Consider the following 17,855-nt stretch of genomic DNA (forward strand, 5'->3'; position numbering starts at 1 on the left):
CCCCCCCCCGCCCTGGGCTCGGCGCCGCTCCGCCCCCCCCGCCAATGGGCGTGGCGGGGGCGTGCAGGTCGCTATAAAGGCAGCTGGCCGGAGGCAGGGCGCAGTGGCGCTGCCGGGCGGGCGGGAGCGGAGCTGTGCGGAGCGGAGCTGTGCGGCGTGATCCTGCCAGCAGAGATGCTGCGAGTGCGGTGCTTGCGCGGGGGAAGCCGAGGAGCCGAAGCGGCACATTACATCGGCTCACGGGTTGGTGCCTTGTAGATCTGCCGCCGGGCTCGGGGGACTGGAGTTGAGGGTGCGCCGTCGAGAGGAGGCCCGGAGGTCCATCTGCGGCCCCTCCCCGGGCGGAGGCGTGCGGGGGTGCTCCGAGTGGTGGCAAGCGGGCGAGGGGTGGCTGCAGCCTTCTTTGAATGAGGCTTACTCAGGCATACTCCCAGTTCAGCAGCACAAAGTTCAGTGACTCCAGACGCCACTGTGTGTGCTGTGCCTCTGTGTTGTTACCCTTCTAACCCGACTGTATTAGAATGGCTCTAACAGACTATTTCTGTTAATGCTCCAAGGTATTCTGCTTTGGGGTTACAGATATAGGGCACTTCTGGACTGAACCATAGCTTTTTTTGCCTTTTGCAATGCAAAGATAATTTTCATTCTTATTTTTATTTTAAGCTTGGAAGAGCCTTTACGGGTTGGGTGCAGCGATCTTTCCAGAGCACCCAGGCAGCTACAGCCTCCCAGAACACCTGTGCTGCCGATGACAACAAGGCTACTAGCCCCGTGCCTGAGGACTGTCCTGTTTGCTCATACAATGAATGGGACCCACTGGAAGAGGTCATTGTGGGAAGAGCTGAAAATGCTTGTGTCCCACCCTTTTCTGTGGAGGTTAAGGTAAAGAATAAAACAATTTTAAATAGGAAGTAATACAGTTTTTATATATACACTTGGCTTGAGCTTGTGCACTAGGTATGGTGTTTACTTTTGAGGATTCTTCTTTCAAGTATTTGTTTGCACTCATGAAATGCTACAGCATAGCCATGTTGGTGGGGAATATGTTTTTTTCTTTCTACTTTCTAACAGAAGTCAGTAGTAGAGGGAATCTGTAATATGTGCAGTCTGCTCTAGTAATACAGCCCTGATCCTATCAAAGTACACACTCTAGCTTCTGGGATGATGAGACCAACGAAAGCTTAAATGAGCTCAAAACTAAGTATGGTTACTAATTGAAAAGCAGGTCTAGTTTTCTACTTAGTAGTCTGAGGTAGACTGATTTCTGTAGCTGTAGACCAGCAGAAGCATTGTTTAAATAGCTTATAAATAGCTCACTGCAACTCTTATCTGCTACAGTAAGTATTGTATGTTTTCCAGTTTCCAACCTACAACAGAATCTAAACAAATTCCCATTTCTTTGTTCTCGGAAATGCATTTTTGAACAGAAACACTCAAACAATGGACTTGCTTCAGATTTTTATTGTGTACTTTACCTGGCCTTTAGAGTTACTTGGTATGTATCGTTACCTGTGTTGCTGGGGATGATCTTTAATTGTTCCCTTCCAGTGCCACAGTACAGTACTGTTTCCAAGGCAGCATCTAATCTGTGGCTATCACAGCAAAATGAGCTGGCACACTACTTCTGCTGAAGAGACCTAAGTAAAATTTTAAAGGATATTTTGACAAATTTGATCAGAAAACCTCAGTTAAAATGAGAGAGTTCTTCTTATCTGTTGTTGAAGGAATAGCAAAGATATTGAAAATATGTTTGAAATGCTGGAAATTGTAGTTTAGAGTAAATATGGGATGTATGTGTGGAGAAGACTTCTCTTCCCGTAGCCCCTTTTACATGTGTATATTTTTCTTTAGAATCTGAACTATGATTCTGGTCAAAAGTGGTTGGAGGAGTGTGAATGAATTAGTGTGCATCTTGGTAGTTCAAATCCCCAGATAGAAGAATAATAATTCAACTTATATTGGGACATTTGAGATGATATCTTGACCCTAGTGAGTGCAATGAAAACTTTGAACCATTGACCATTACCCTATATCTTCCCATGATACCTGTCCCTACTTCCACTGCCTGTGTAGTGTCCATCTTGACTTTTAGTTTGACCAGCAGGCCTCAACTCAGCCATGCTGGTCTTTTGCCCTCCTTGCCCGATTTCCTATACCAGGGGATTGAAACCTCTTGTGCTCTGTGGGAAGCATCCTTCAAGATCTGCCAGCTCTCTTCTGCTCCCTTGTCCCTGAGGCCCATTTCCAACAAGGTCCTTGAAGAGCTGGAAGTTAACTTGATGTCACAGTTTGACTCAGGTCCGACAACAATGCTCTCGATCCCCTCCCCCCCCCACCCAGGTAGGGAAGGAGAGAGAGAAAAAGAGAGAGACTTGGCTGGATTGAAAACTAAACTACACAGCTTTAATTAAACACTAATGAATCATACAAGAAAATATATACAATTATATACAGATATATTCAGGTATGGGCAAAAGAACCTCTCGCCTCCCCCCACCCCAGCAACTCCCACAGCACTTCCCTGAACTGGGAAGAGTCCCGAGGAATCCCGGAGCTGCTGCTGGAGAAAGCAGAGAGTTATGGGGGTCACAAGAGATCAAGCCTGAGGATCGACGGTGATGGATGAACAGAGTCCTCCCTCTACGCTGGCCATGGACGGAAGAGAAGGGGAGAAGAAGAAGGAAGGAAGTTGTCTTCTGTGATCTCTGACCTTCCTTTGAGCTTACGTAGATATATGGAATGGAATATCTTTGGCCAATTTTGCTGTCCGTCTAACTCAGCCTCCTACGGAGGGGTCACAGATCTCCGCATAGTGTCTGAGCCGGCAGAGTGCAGGTGCAGCCTTGAAGCCTCAGTAGTTAGAAAAACATTCCACTGTCTTATCAGCCTAGCAGAACACACTGTTGCTAGTTACAAGAAAGCTTACTGAAGAAAAAAAAAATCAGTAAAGAGAAAAATTGGCTTCATCCTGGCTCAAACCAGGACACTTGAGAGGACCATCACAGGATTTCAGGAGCAGAGGATTTAGTCCTGCAAATGTTGTACTTGCTTTAATCCAAGCCAATCCAAGTGAATTTAACATCTCTTGCATTTCCTAGACTGCTGCTGTACCTGAAGTATGGCCTCTTCTAGCCCGCAAGGCATGTTACCTGTATTTGAGATGGCTTTAGAATTCCTGATATCACCTCTGTGACGGTACCAAAGTGAGGTTTTAACAAGGTTACTACAGATTTATGCGTTTTGGAGATGAGCTCAAGGTTGTTTTAATTTAAAAACATGTCTGCTAACCTTAGAAAATAGCAGAGCCTGTAGTTTGGTGTGTTTCTACAAGTCTAGCGTAATAAGAACTGTTTGGCTATACTAGCCACTAAATATTCACTGAAGTATTATGTATTCTTAGTTTTCATCTGTTATTTGATAAATAATGAGAATTTCCGTAGGGCTGTGGCTAAAGAGGAGAAGAGACTTTTAGAAATATTTATTACATTATTTATAGAAGTATTTCCATCAGTAGAAACAAGTAATACAAGTTAACGATCCATCTACATCCAAAAATAGGGGGAAACAGAAAATCCTGATAACACCATCTAAAAGTCAAACTAAACTTGCAAGTGGGAATGAAATGTGTACACAGTTCACATTCCAGAATGGCTTTACCTTTTTTCTGCTGTTCCTCTAAGGACTTTTTTCCATGTGCATCATGCCACTTGTACAGTCAGTTTTCTGTACTGAAGCTATCTGCTAGTTCAATGAATCACAGAATTTTTTGATTGGAAGAGATCTTAAAGATCATAGAGTTCCAACTCCACTGCACAGGCAGGGACACCTTCCACTAGAACAGGCTGCTCAGAGCCCCATCCAACCTGGCCTTGCACACCTCCAGGGATGGAACCCCCACAGCATCTCTGCACAGCCTGTTCCAGTGTCTCACCACCCTTACACTGAAGAATTACACCTGATTTCTAACCTAAATCTCTCTTCTTTCAGCTTAAAACCATTACCCCTTTTCCTCTCCCTGCAAGCTCCTGTAAAAAGACCCTCCCCAGCTTTCCTGTAGGCCCCCTTCAGGTACTGGAAGGCCACTATGAGTTCCCCCCGGAGCCTTCTCTTCTTCAGGCTGAACAACCCCAACTCCCTCAGCCTGTCCTCATAAGAGAGGTGCCCCAGCCCTTGGATCATTTTCATGGCCGTTCTCTGGACACGTTCCAACAGGTCCACATTTTTCTTGTGCTGGGGGTACCAGAGCTGGACACAGTATTCTAGGTGAGGTCTCACCAGGGCAGAGTAGAGGGCCAGAATCATCTCTCTTGATCTGTTAGCCACACTTCTTTTGATACAGCCCAGGATGGAGTAGGCCTTCTGGGCTGCCACTGCTCATCTCCAGCTTTTGATCCACTAGTACCCCCAGGTCCTTTTCCACAGGGCTGCTCTCAAGCGTGACCTCTCCCAGCCTGCATTTATATCTTGTGCCTGCTTAGCATATAGATGTGAAACTTAAATTTGTTACTTATTGTAAGTGTTTGTGAAGACATCAGCCATTCGCAACTAGTCTAACTCCTGCACTTACATACGTATGACTGAACACATGCACATCATAAAACATATGAGTGAAACCTTGCCAATGCTGTGTATAAATAGAAGTAGTATAGGCAAAAAATAAAAACAGCAGAGCACTACCATGATAGGGGTTCTCAACCAGGAATAGCTGGCATTTATTTGAAGCCTTGTTGTTTCTCTTTTCCTTCCCCCTCCTTCCTCCCCCTCCTTTCCATTTATTTTAGTAGAATCAGCAGGACATTAACAATTCTTAGCAACTCTTCAGAATATTGCACAAATCAAATATAAGGCACACTACAACATGTTAGCGTCATAACACATCCAAAAAAATGGGAAGTCAGTGAAAGAAAAACAAGAAAGCTTGAATGTTAAGAATTGTGTCTTGTGCATCTGTTTCACTCTAAGAAAATAAACAATGCTTATTCTTTGTCACCTGTCCTTTTGTTTTAGGCCAACACATATGAAAAGTATTGGGCATTCTATCAGAAATTTGGAGGCCAGAGCTTCCCCAAAGACCATTTGAAAAAAGCTATTGCTGAAATTGAGGAGATGTGCAATATTTTGAAAAGAGAAGGTGTAATTGTCAAGAGACCTGATCCAATTGACTGGTCTGTGAAGTATAAAACACCTGATTTTGAGTCTACAGGTAAATATTCTTCCATTGTTGAAGGCCTTGTCTGTTTAGGTCTTGTCTGAGACATTTTGGATGTCATCTAGGCTACTTTCTAGCTTGGAGCAGGATTATTGCCAGATCTAGATGAGGTCAGTGATGGCTTTGTGTAGCTATGACTTGGAGAATCTCCAGAGACAGAGATTCTACCACCTGGCTTGCTGACCTCTTTCAGTGCTGCATGGATTTCCGAATGAAAGATGTTTTCTTAATACTTCAGTTGAACTTCCCAGACCAGCATCTGTTGCCAGATTCCCTTGCTGCATTGTCACTGCCACTACCAAGAAGTGTTCATCTGTCATGTTTAATTGGAATGTCGCTTTACCTACTGGCACGTTCCTCCTTGTATAGCACCATATGATTTTGGTTATTTGCAGTGAGAGCATATTGGCTCATACTCAGCTTTGCATCAAGTGTAGTCTCCAGGCTCCTTTCATATCAAATGTGTTCTTAAAGTTGTTCTAGTGGAATTGAAATTCATTAGGGAAAAGATGATGTTAATGGAAAGTCTAATGGGACTGCTTCCTGCATTAGTTCTGTTTTTCATGAGATTCTGTGCTATTACTTTTTAGAAGGATGACATATAGAGAAAAGGAGTCCACTTGGAAAACTTGCTCCCCACAATTACCTTTTAAAGTCATCGGAGTAATTCCTAAGCATTCATCTACTTAATTTCCATGAACTGAATATGAAGCCTATGGATGGATTGTTATTTGTGAATGGCTTTCATTTAGCCACAAACCTGTTATGAGTGAGGCCTTGTAGCAAACATTGCATATATTTTGAAAAAATGTCACTTTAATACCTTACTGAAGAATGCAAGGCCTCAAATTATGCACTGGTTTCCTGAATTTGCTAAAGATGCTTTTTTGTCATTCATTTGGATAGAAGTAATAGTAAAATGAGAGTGAAAAGAGAATAAGCTGAAAAAGCTGAGAAAAATATATTTGTCTCATAGGTTAATGGCATTTTTCCTTTCAGGTATGTATGCTGCCATGCCAAGAGACATCCTGTTGGTGGTTGGAAATGAAATTATTGAAGCGCCTATGGCTTGGCGTGCTCGGTTCTTTGAGTATAGAGCATATAGACGCATAATCAAAGATTATTTCAACCGTGGTGCTAAGTGGACGACTGCCCCCAAACCCACAATGGCAGATGAACTCTATGATCAGGTATTGTTCTTATTTTGCTTCAGAACTTCAATTATGGTTATACAGCATTTTGTTGATAGTTTAACCTGTTATCCGTGTTTCATAAATTTGCATGGGGCGACAAAATGACACAGGAAATGTGTGCGTTTTTTAGTTATGCAAATATTCTGTAGCCTTTCCAGCTGCAACTGAGTCTGTCTAATTAGGGAACAAGAAACTGGAGGTTGGATCTGCTGAATTCAAGATTACTGATTGTAACTTAACATTACGAAAGAGGAAGAAATGCTAGAAAGACATCACACAGATTATGTTCAAGAACTAAGTTTTCCTGAAATACCCATATTTCCTGAGTGTATCAGGAAAGTGGGAAAGAATACGTGTTTTGTCCCAGAAAAAAACCTCATAATTCTTGTTTTGCATGAGTTTTGAAAGTTACATAAAAGCCATTGTGGAAGATCTAAATTATGAGTATTTACCTTCCAAATATTTAAGTGAATATGTTGGGGTTTTTTTCTTTTTTAATAATTTTGACTCAGACAATTTTGGTAGTTTCCCATAGGCCCTCAAATGCATTAGGATCTTAATAACAGCATCTACAATAAGCACAGTAAAACTGGTTGTGGAATGATTGTAGCTTTCTGGGGACAGTGACATCTATCAATGATGCAAAGGAGACTTTGTTAAACAAAATTACCTTAAAGTAATCTGACAGTACCAGGGAACTTCCAGAGCCTGTTCTAAAGCATAGAATCTACTTATCCAGTAGTTGGTTTGAGCTGGTTTTTAGACCTCATTTGTTATTAAATGCATTGTGTCATTTTAGAATCTATTTAGGTTCCTGAAGATCTACTTTCTGGTTTGAGTACTGTTCCATTTGAAGATGTGGGAAAAATAGGGAGTCCACTTTTTTTGGAAAGTAGCTTGCATATCAGTATTTTTGTCACTGTGCAGTCATTTGTTGGGCTTATAGTTACACTCCACTGGTAATGAATACTTTCGATCTGGAAGCCAGAATATTACAGAAACAGTGGCTCTGAAGAACAATTAACTTCTTGGTATAACTATTGTCTCTTGTCACCTGTTCTTGAATGTACTTAACTGCTTTGTCTTAAACACATTTATGTTTTTTTATTTTAGTAAGAAGTAAACCAAATCAGCTCCTACTAGCTATCAATAGAAGCATTTTCCTAATTTCAGAATGCTCTTTAGTAGCAAATAGCTTGAAAACTTTCCCTTACCATCTCCAACCTAAAGTTGTTACTCCTTTTTCTGTAACTAGGATTATCCAATCCGCTCTGTTGAAGACAGGCATAAACTGGCTGCTCAGGGAAAATTTGTAACTACTGAATTTGAGCCATGCTTTGATGCTGCTGACTTCATTAGAGCTGGAAGAGATATATTTGTACAAAGGAGCCAGGTAAACAAATGTTACTTTCAACATTTTTGGTATCTATCTTAATGATTGATACCTGCCTGGATGCATTCCTGTGTGATGTGCTCTAGATGACCCTGCTCTGGCAGGGGAGTTGGACTAGATGATCTTTCGAGGTCCCTTCCAACCCCTAGGATTCTATGATTCTATGACTCGTGTTCATGTATTTTTAAATTCTTGAACAGCATTAAAATAAGAAAGTTGAAAAATCAAATTGCTATTCATAGAATGTCTGATATATGGGATGAGACTGTCTTACAACTAAGGGGTTAATTAAGGACACAAACTTCTGTTATTTTTGCTCTAAATATTTATTTAAATAAAACCTTAAACTAAGCTTGGATGCAGTTTATATTCTAGCCTGGTGAAATTTCCTTTGTCCTGTTTTCAGGTTACAAATTACATGGGCATTGAATGGATGAGGCGACATCTTGCACCAGACTATAGAGTCCATATAATATCCTTTAAGGATCCTAATCCCATGCACATTGATGCCACTTTTAATATCATTGGTCCTGGTCTTGTGCTCTCTAACCCAGACCGTCCCTGCCATCAGGTAAGAGTGTAGTAGGGTGGGAAAGTGTTTAGTGTTTAAAAATTACTCAGAATGTTTAGGTCCCTGCTGGATAATTGCTAAACCACAAGTTTATTTGAATAATACTATATTACTGAATTTAAATAGCACTCAGACTGCTGTTCAGGATCTTGTTGTTTTGCATCTTGACCCTGGAACTTCTTCAGCAGTGCAATGACCATTGCTCTCCCCCAGTTTTCTGCTACTGCAGAAATACTTTTTGAAGAGTACAAAAGAGGAGAGACATGGTTCAGTATGTAAAACCTACTGCTTCATTCTGAGAAAAAAACCTAATATTGCTAAACAGTGCAATCAGATCAGAAAACCTTCCACAGTGTAAGAGTTCATCTCTGTTACAGACATGTTACCTGTGCTGTCAGTGCTTGGGGATTCCCATTATTTTAGAAGCTGTACAATGTCATGAGAATTAGCTGAGCCAATAGTATGTGCAGCAGATTATGGAACCACGTGAACAGCATAGCTCTTAGAGGCAGTATTACTCCCTTCTCAGCAAGTGGCTTCAGTGCAAACGGGCCCATTGAATACTGCCTCTTGTAATATACATTATGAGAATAATTTCTGAAAATCAGTACTTTCCTTCCCTTTTCATTTTGCCTGTTTTTCGTGATCTTACTTGCAAGAGGAGGCTCTTGGTCTCCTTGTGTTAAACTCATGTGCTGGGACTTTTTTAAAGGAAAACTGCTGTCTGTGTAGATAGAAAAGATAGATGCAGCTTGCTTTTCTGAAGACTGATTTGGCAGTTCTGGATGACCGGGAAATCGAGGAGGAGGTGCCAGTGAAAAGGGTCTTTTCTTTAAAATGTTGGCAGGCCAGGCTGGTTATTGAGTTTCCAGAATCGGAGCTCCACCTCGTGGTAACACTTGAATAAATTGCTCTTCCAAGTATTCAGACGATGAAGTTGAAAAGTCTATTTCCCTTAGCCAAATTATCCTCTTATTTTTAACTTAATTATGTTATTCTTAGAGACGCAAATTATTCCCTAAGATACCTTGTTTTGTTCTCTTTGTTAAATAAGCTGCATACTAAGTTTCTGATGCAGCATGGTGAAAATAAAATTTTATGTGATTTTGTTGATGCTTGTGTTTCTGTAAATGGCAGTGTATATGTAATTCATATAAAAGGCTTTCACAGTCATATGGGAAGGGATAATACAAAAAATAAAGAATTTAATACTTTTGTGCTATTACTAATATATTTTACTTTCACAGGCTCCAAACTGCATGTGTTGCCTTTTGTCTTAAACATATTTTAGTATACCTAGTATATATAAAAACAGGAAAAACAAATTCTAGTGATATGCAAAGTTTGAAAAGACTTTCAAAAGATGCTTGTATGAAAACTGGGTTTGTGGATGGAACCTGAATGAGAGCAAGAGTAGTGAACATTGGGAAGGGGATGGCATGTATATTGAAGCAGCCTGAGAAAATATGCCATAGATTGGAGGAAATAATGTGGTATTTTAAGTAGAATCAAAATGTTTAGAATAAAATTAAATTGCTCTTTCAGATTGAGCTCTTCAAGAAAGCAGGCTGGACCGTGGTTCGCCCCCCAGTGCCACTGATTCCAGATGGTATATTCACTTTTTTTTCTCTAAGAATTAAAAAAATATTCTTAAGAGTAGTAATGCAGTCAACATTGGTACAGTAGAAGGTTCATTCTCCTGTGTTTAGATCACCCACTGTGGATGTCTTCTAAATGGCTCTCCATGAATGTCTTAATGCTGGATGAGAAACGTGTGATGGTGGATGCCAATGAGACATCAATTCAGAAGATGTTTGAAAATCTAGGTATGTCCTAACAAATTTTCAACATATACTTAAAACAAAATGATTGTGATACCATCTGTGCACATCAGGATGAATGGAGGTCTCTCTTCGACTGCTCTCACAGTAGTCAAAGCAGCCAGCAGTGGAAAAGGTACTCAAATAATTGGATTAGCAAGTAAGAATAATTCAGTGATTTCTCTTCTGCACACTTCAGTCACGTGAATACAGGCTTCTTGCATCTTGTGCCCCATATAGCTTGCAGCAAATAAAGTTATGAGTAGCAATTAAAGTCACTGCTAGCAGGCTTTTGAATGAGATTTTAAAATATAAAAATGTTCAGTTTGGAGGTAAAAATCTCTCTTGGAGAGTTTGAGTTTTCATATTGCTGAGTGATGTGGATAGAGCTGCTGTCCCTCATTGCCAACATGCTTTCAGATTTTTCTAGTTTCAAACCCATTGTACTTTAAATTGTCAAGACTGCTTAACCCACACATGTCTGCTCGTTTATGGGGAGTCTTAGTCCTGTGAGATGTAACCTTGTGATAGGGTTAAATTCCTTTAGATATGCAGTGGCAGGAGAACTGTAACTTAATATAAAATAGGTAAGTCTTACTATGCCTAGCTCACTACAAAGACAAATAATACAGACTTAAAAATCTGAACTCATGCAGTTAATCAAACTGCTTCCATCATCCTGGGAGGGGAAGATGTAGGCAGATCTTCTTGTGGCTCATAGTTGGTTAGTAGGAGGGTGGCCAGATTGCATGGTGCTACAGCCAGCTGACTATTGCTGTAGGATAAGTATGTGGTGATGCAAAAGTTGACAGGGCAGAAAGAAGACAGGTGGATAGAGTGAAAGGTAATGCTTCCTAGTAGCAGAAAAGTCCTTTAAAGGGAGGAAAAATTATGCAAAGGAGAAAATTATCCAACTGTGAAAGATAGCAACTGTGAGCCTAGAAGGGTTGATGCCATGGATGTGAGTGTAATTAGTGAAGCTTCCCTCAAATCTGAGCTGATTGCAGGTGAGAACCATGTAATCTTATGCTTAATCTGCTTTTAAAGAGTGATTGTACAACCTTTTAGTGAATCATTCAGCTTTTCATTCTTAGGTTCTCTGCATGAGCAAGAAGCTGAGGATTTATAAACACTTGAAAGTTCTTAAAAGTGAAGCTATTGATGCTAATCTTGATATATATATATTGCACTTGAACTTCACAGTCTGTGAGTTCTAAAGAAACTCCTGTAGTCAGTAAGTTCCTAGGACTGAAATGGGTCTACTGGGAACAACACTATTGCTGACTATGATGGTTTCTACTGAGCTGCTCCTGAGGTCCTAAAAGTACCAAGAAGCTAAAAGACAAACTTCATAACAGAAAAGTTTTCTGATCCTAGTTCATCTATCAAGACTGTTTATAAGTTGAGCCACAGCTGAAACATCAGATCTGAAAAGAGCGGAAGCCTAACCAAGTATAACAGCCTCTTTCCCCTTTCAGAGCAAGAGGGACTCAAAGCTCTGTACTTTGATTGCTTCTTTTCTTGATATGCACTTGAAAGAGCATATTCAGTGTATTCTGAACCAAAAATGCTTACACAGATTTATGTAAATGTGCCCATGTCATATGTTATAGCAGAATTTCAGCTAATTCTTCACATACCACAAAAACTGATTTTGTTTTGTTTTAATTACTGGCACATCATAACACATCAAACACCAGCTGTGCTCCAGACACTGTATATTCCTGAGGGTTTTGCAGGAATAAACAACTCGTCGATGTTCCTAGCTTGTTCTCTGCCTAGAATTTGGTAAAATAAATTCTTAGCAAATGAGCAGGAAATACTTGCCATACTTCCATCTAGCCATATGATCTGACAAAGCATTATCTACTGTTCTAAATAAAGCTTACCACATGAATTTGAGATTTTAATTTTAAAGTATGCAATATGTTTCTTGCAGGCATTTCCACAATTAAAGTGAACATTCGCCATGCCAACTCATTGGGAGGCGGTTTCCATTGCTGGACATGTGATATCCGCCGCCGTGGTACCCTGCAATCTTATTTTGACTAGTTATGAGCCAGATAGGTACAATGGTTCAGCTTCTAAAATAAGCATAGGAAATTAATAAATTAATTTCACTTTTGTTAAAACAACTGCATGAGCTCTAGTGGTTGATCAGTGGTATCCTTACAGTGGTCTGGTAAATGATTTATTCTTACATACTCTTCACTTTCAGCAGTATAACTGAAACTACTTCCATCAGCAATACAGGTTTTCGGGCCAGCTTTTTTGAAATACATCCTTCATATATAAAGTCTTTTCACATTGGCTTTGAATGTAAAAACTTGACAAGACAGCTAAATGGTCTTACTAAAATAGCTTGGCCACTAATCTTGGGCATCTACCTCTGTCTAGTTACTCTATCAAAGAGGCAGCTTGAAATGTTAAACTGGAGCATACTTTTCTTGTTCCTTTTAATCAGTCTGTTGTCCTGATATGTTTAATGAAGTTAAAATCGACGGAACTGTACAGATCTCTTATGGAACCAAGTAATTTTTTAACATTTCTCATGTTGAGCCATACAGCTATTTACAGAGAATATCCAGTATGATCTAACTTTTAAAACATTCACTTACTTGCTGTGGCCTTCTGCATTTTTTCTGATAAGTCATGCATCTGGATACTTTTTATATATTGCTTTTTGTATTGCTGAAATTGGTTTTTATTTAACTTTTAAGTGTACAAATGATAGCTAATATTCTGCTTGTACAGGTTTTACTCTGAATTGTTTACATAACTTAAAAAAAGAAGAGCACAAAACAAAAAAAACCAAGAGCCCCCCTCTAACCCTAAACCTCTGACATCTTCCAAACTCTTTTTCCTCCAACTGTAGCAGATACAGAAAGATGCATCAAACATGCCAGATGCTGTGAAGGAGTTTGAGTATTGATTACCAAGTATGTATTTTTATGCTAATAAAGTTTTTTTGCATTCTCAATTTGTTGCCTTCCTGAAAATGAGTAAGCATGGGTACATGTTTGTAGAAGACAGATGGAAAGTCAAAATATACATGGATTTTTTTTTCTTCCTGTAAAATATGTAACATCTTAGGCACTTGTATAATGAAGACGACCCTGTTTTTTCTGCAACAAAAATGAACGACAACCCTTGCTAATCTCCTATGTTTCTGCTTCTATTTTGCACACAGATGTGACTGGTGGGAGAAAGTAATATTAATAGATGTTTCTTACCAGAGTGTGGAGGATGCAGTGCACTTTGAGAAGAAAGGTGTCACTTATAACAGGCTCACATATAAGCCAAATAGCAGTATTTTACCCAGAGCTGGGTAGAACTAAACAATATAGAAGTGTCAGCAATATAGAAGTGTCAGCAATATAGAAGTGTCAGCAATATAGAAGTGTCAGCAATATAGAAGTGTCAGCAATATAGAAGTGTCAGCAATATAGATTATTTCAAGATATGCCAGACTGGAAGAGCTAATGAGACAGCTGCCATTGCTTGACCATGTAAGAGATGATCCCTCTTTTCCCTTTGAAGTCAAGGCTCTTTAGACAATGGAAATTCATGTGAGTCTTCCTGTAACCAAACTTTGCTTTCTAGTGTTGACAGTGGTGCAAGACAGCTGCACAGAGGAGCATGCAGAACAGATCATCTTTCTCATTGTTCTGCATGCTGTGCTGAAATTATGTCTGTGTGCTTGTGCTTCCTGTAAGATACCACAAGGTATGGCTGAAACCATAAAAACTCTGGCTATGTGTGCATTAGTAGCAGGACACATGCACTCCTGATATCCAGAATTAAGGATACTCCCAGGGAAGTGGTGGAGTCACCATCCTTGAGGGGGTTAAGGAAAGACTGGGTGGGGCACTTAGTACCATGGTTTAGCTGGTGTGGTGGTGTTACATCATAGGCTGGACTTGATGATCTCAGATGTCTTTTCCAGCCTCAATAATTCTGTAATTCTGTTTTAACATCATGATAAACATGACCCCTTCTTGACAGGGTAGTGGTGCTTTATATGAGCACTATAAATGCTTTACTTCACCTCCGTGTACTCTTCTGAAGCAATTGTGCTATAAGACCATCACAATTTCTTTTTTTCCTCTTCAATGAACATGATTGACCCCCAGTGATGAAAGTGCTGCATTTATCATGACCTTAATATTCCCTTTATCTGGAAAACACACTGCTGTCTGCTATGATGTGATCAGTAGTTTCTTGTTCTTCAATGGGAGAGAAATGGATGCTGGGGACATCTGCCTTTTTATTTTGATAATTAAGGTGTAGTTCTTTCAAAAATAGCGTGAACTGGAGATTTTGACATGACATGGAAACACTCAAGACACATTTAACTTCAGCATTAGACTGATAGCTCAAGTTTAGCTCCCAACAAATGCTTGAACTCTGGAGTTTTTCAGTTACCACCATTCATACACTATTCTGATTTATAGTGTTGAATTAAGGCAAGGGTATCCAAGGGTGAACATGACTTAAAATTATAAAGAACCTTGGGTTAATAGCCATCTGGGAGGAATGAAAAAAGGAAATGGCAAAAAATCTAACGAGTACCATAATTTACCCTTGGTGTTTTGTTTTGTTTTTAGTTTGAGGGGAAAAATGCTAGAGTTCTTTTTTTTTAGTCTTTTCTGTTTAGTATGAATTCTCACCTCTGATTCTCAGGCTCTTGCTTGTGGGCTGTTTTTTTTTAGGCATGTGATGCATTTCCATAGAACTATGTAGTCTTTGAATCTACTTGACATTAGGTGTTTTTCTAGGGTTTTAGAGAAAGTTTAGTAATTACTACTTTGATAACAAATACATGAGCTCTAATGCTGGCATAAAGCTGTCTTGACAGAAGGCATGTCGAATTTTTTTCCCTCAGTTCATTTTAGGAAGCTGAAATAGACAACCAAACTGACTAGGAAGTTTATGCTTCCAGTTTAACAGTTTTTACTATGCTTTCCCATTTAGACCATGACAAAAAAAATACATTTGAAAGTATCTAGTGTCACAGTTTAGTTTTAGCCTTCTTATTTGTAATACTCTTTTGAAGAGCAGCTTCAAGAATTAATATAACTTTTTTTTTTGTAATCAGGAATTCTGTTGTTATGCTTAGGTGAAGTTAATACACAGCTGGAATTGCTCCTCTGCACTCTTTTGGGCAAAATGAATTGGGTTTAAAAAAATCCCAATATAGCCTCAAAGGATCAGAATTTTTATTTTCCATTCATAAAAGAAATTCCACTTAGAAAAGGTTATTTTTCAGAACCAAATTAAGGTGCCAAAACTGACTCTGTAAACATTTCAGCCTTTTCCCAGCTTTTTTGTTTTTCCCTTATCAAACTCTTTTCTTATCTCAAACTGTGCGCATGGTACCAAGTCTTCCAGCCTGGAAACCACCAGTATGCTTCTGAAGTTGATTTTCTGCCAGAATACAAGGGGTTTTACCTAATCCATGGAGGTTTCAACTGGTTTGGGAATAGACTCATCTCTTAAGTTATCTTTCCTTCAACAAGGCAAGCAGGCAAGTCATTCCATGTGACCAGAAGCTTTCTTTTATATTTCAGTAGTACTGTCAAAATACTGATTGGACAGACACAGCAGCAGAAATGGACTGACATGAGGAAGTGTTACTACCATCATTTTGGGAGAGAGGATCTGGTGTTATTAATATTTTTGAGACCTTCTCAGACCTGACTCCTTCACTGGCCTAAAATTGGTCAGTTAGCCAATCAATATCCACATCAGTTAAAAGGGAATCATACTTAGGTACTTCATGAGGTGCAGCGATGATTAAACAATAAATGCTTGGAAACTGCTCCAGCCTGCAACAGTGCTGAACACTGTTTGGGAGCCCTGTGGGATCCTAAGTCTCCTGCAGCACAAGAACAGGGAGGACAAAGTTTATCTCTCCTGGAACTGCAATATTTTCCCACCAGTGAAGGGAGTGTGACAGTTTATTCACAGGTATGTAACAAATGTCCCTGGGGTGGGTATGCATGTCTGTATTACAAAATGTATAATTACCATGTCTCATAATTTCTTCTGTCCTGTCAGTGTTAGTTGGAGATGTGATTCTGCCTCTATAGGAGAGAATTTATGAAGTGGACAATGCAATGATTAAAAAAGTTTGAAGATAAATTTTAAAGTTCTATTAGGCTTTCTTTATAGTAGAATAACTTGAAAAATGCTGGGCAAAATGTAACCCATTTAAGAGGAAGAGATACAGAGACAGCCAAACCTTAAAAGGAATGATGAAGAGAACATGATATATAATAACATTATGGCGGATGCCACCACATCATACTGATACATATAATCTTCTGAGTTATTTTTACTTTTGCAGAGAGGGAGGTCAGCCTGTGTCACAGTTGGTTTTGGTTAGACAAGATCCTGGAAATAGGGGTCTATGGTGAGAAACAGAATGACTTGGTTTCTGCTTTGATATCTAATTACAAGCAATTTTTTTTAGGCCAAATTACATGTGGGCAACAGAATACTATTGGCTGGAGAAAGCAGGTATGATGGTGTTTGACTGTCTCCGTTCCAGATGTGGTCAAAACAAATAAAATGCGGGCTGGACTTGAATCCTCCATAATTTGCTTTTCTCTGGCTGAGAAGGCCTTATATACTTGCTGTTGCTTGCTTCAGCTTTCAAAATAGCACCATGAAAAGAAGCAGCAGAAACACAAACCTGACTGGGAGGCCTAAAGCATCAGTTAGAGCCCTAAGAAAACGTGATAAATTGGCTGCCTGAGCTACAGTGAGTTTTTCAGGGCAAGCTCAGCTCAGCTGCAGGGAATTAGCTAATTGCTCCCAGGGTAGTGGCCCTGAGTAGCTGGGATTTTCCTTCCGTTTTACTGCTGAAACTCAGCTGTAGTAAACTCAGTGGTTATGAGAAGCCATGTGTATTTGCATAGAAGCCTGTAGTAAAGATTCTTCATGTCCGTTTTTTTTAGATAAAATACAATTCTTAAAGTATGACCACCAAACCAGAGAGGATGTGGGAAGAAGGTGAAGTATTAGAACAGGGTTAGCCCCCTGCTGTGTATCTGTAGTTTGTGGTTAGGAAAGCTAAGTTGGGAAAGGTGGTAGCTTTTTGCCCTACTTAGTGGGCAGAAGGGAAGGAATGGTTTTCTCCAGTCAGTTGCTTTGGGCTGTGTCTGTTATAGGAGAGAATGGTTGTTTCTTGGTTTTGGTATCTTCAGAATGTTTCTGCTGTCTAGCTTAAAATATACTCTTTTTTTTTTTTTTTTTTTTTTTTTTTTTGTATGATTAGTAACTGCAAAGCTTGGTGGACAGTTCTGCAACTGCTATGTTAAACGCTTAAGAAGGGTAGGCTGGTATCTACATGCCTCCATGTAAAACTAGCCTTAGTTTTTAGATAAAAAATTATGCCCACCGGGAAATAGATTTTTTTTTTTTATCTGGTTTTATGCAATGCTGGTGGAAATTACTTTGTTGGATCCATAGACAGATCCATAGCAACAGAGATGTTGCTAGAGCTGAATTTCCTGTTGTAGCCTCCCAGACTGGCCGAGTCTTTTTTTCTGCTAGGGAGAGAACCCAGTGTGTTTAGCTATGCTGAAACTGCCAGGATGCTTCTCAGCCTCTGTCATTTCTCACTTCCCAAAAGAGGTATGCTTCTGCTTTCCTGCTGCTAGAG

At 39.7% G+C, this 17,855-nt stretch overlaps 1 protein-coding gene across 1 annotated transcript; it reads left to right on the forward strand.

The window, feature by feature from the left end:
• Window positions 1-174: 174 nt before the first annotated feature.
• Window positions 175-12,435, forward strand: GATM (glycine amidinotransferase (L-arginine:glycine amidinotransferase)). Its single transcript, XM_009994471.1, has 9 exons — window positions 175-243; window positions 664-882; window positions 5,008-5,203; window positions 6,209-6,399; window positions 7,658-7,795; window positions 8,202-8,366; window positions 9,912-9,975; window positions 10,076-10,192; window positions 12,126-12,435. The coding sequence occupies exons 1-9, from the start codon at window positions 175-177 to the stop codon at window positions 12,236-12,238; spliced, it is 1,272 nt and encodes a 423-aa protein (XP_009992773.1). The 3' UTR covers window positions 12,239-12,435.
• The last annotated feature ends 5,420 nt before the right edge of the window (window positions 12,436-17,855 follow it).

This window comes from Chaetura pelagica, unplaced genomic scaffold, assembly GCF_000747805.2.
Source record: "Chaetura pelagica isolate M959 unplaced genomic scaffold, ChaPel_1.0 scaffold222, whole genome shotgun sequence".
NCBI lineage: Eukaryota > Metazoa > Chordata > Aves > Apodiformes > Apodidae > Chaetura > Chaetura pelagica.

Coding starts and splice junctions, on each gene's coding strand:
- GATM (XM_009994471.1), top strand. CDS start 175: ATGCTGCGAGTGCGGTGCTTGCGCGGGGGAAGCCGAGGAGCCGAAGCG. Junction 244..663: donor CACATTACATCGGCTCACGG/GTTGGTGCCTTG, acceptor TTTTATTTTAAG/CTTGGAAGAGCCTTTACGGG. Junction 6,400..7,657: donor CAGATGAACTCTATGATCAG/GTATTGTTCTTA, acceptor TTCTGTAACTAG/GATTATCCAATCCGCTCTGT.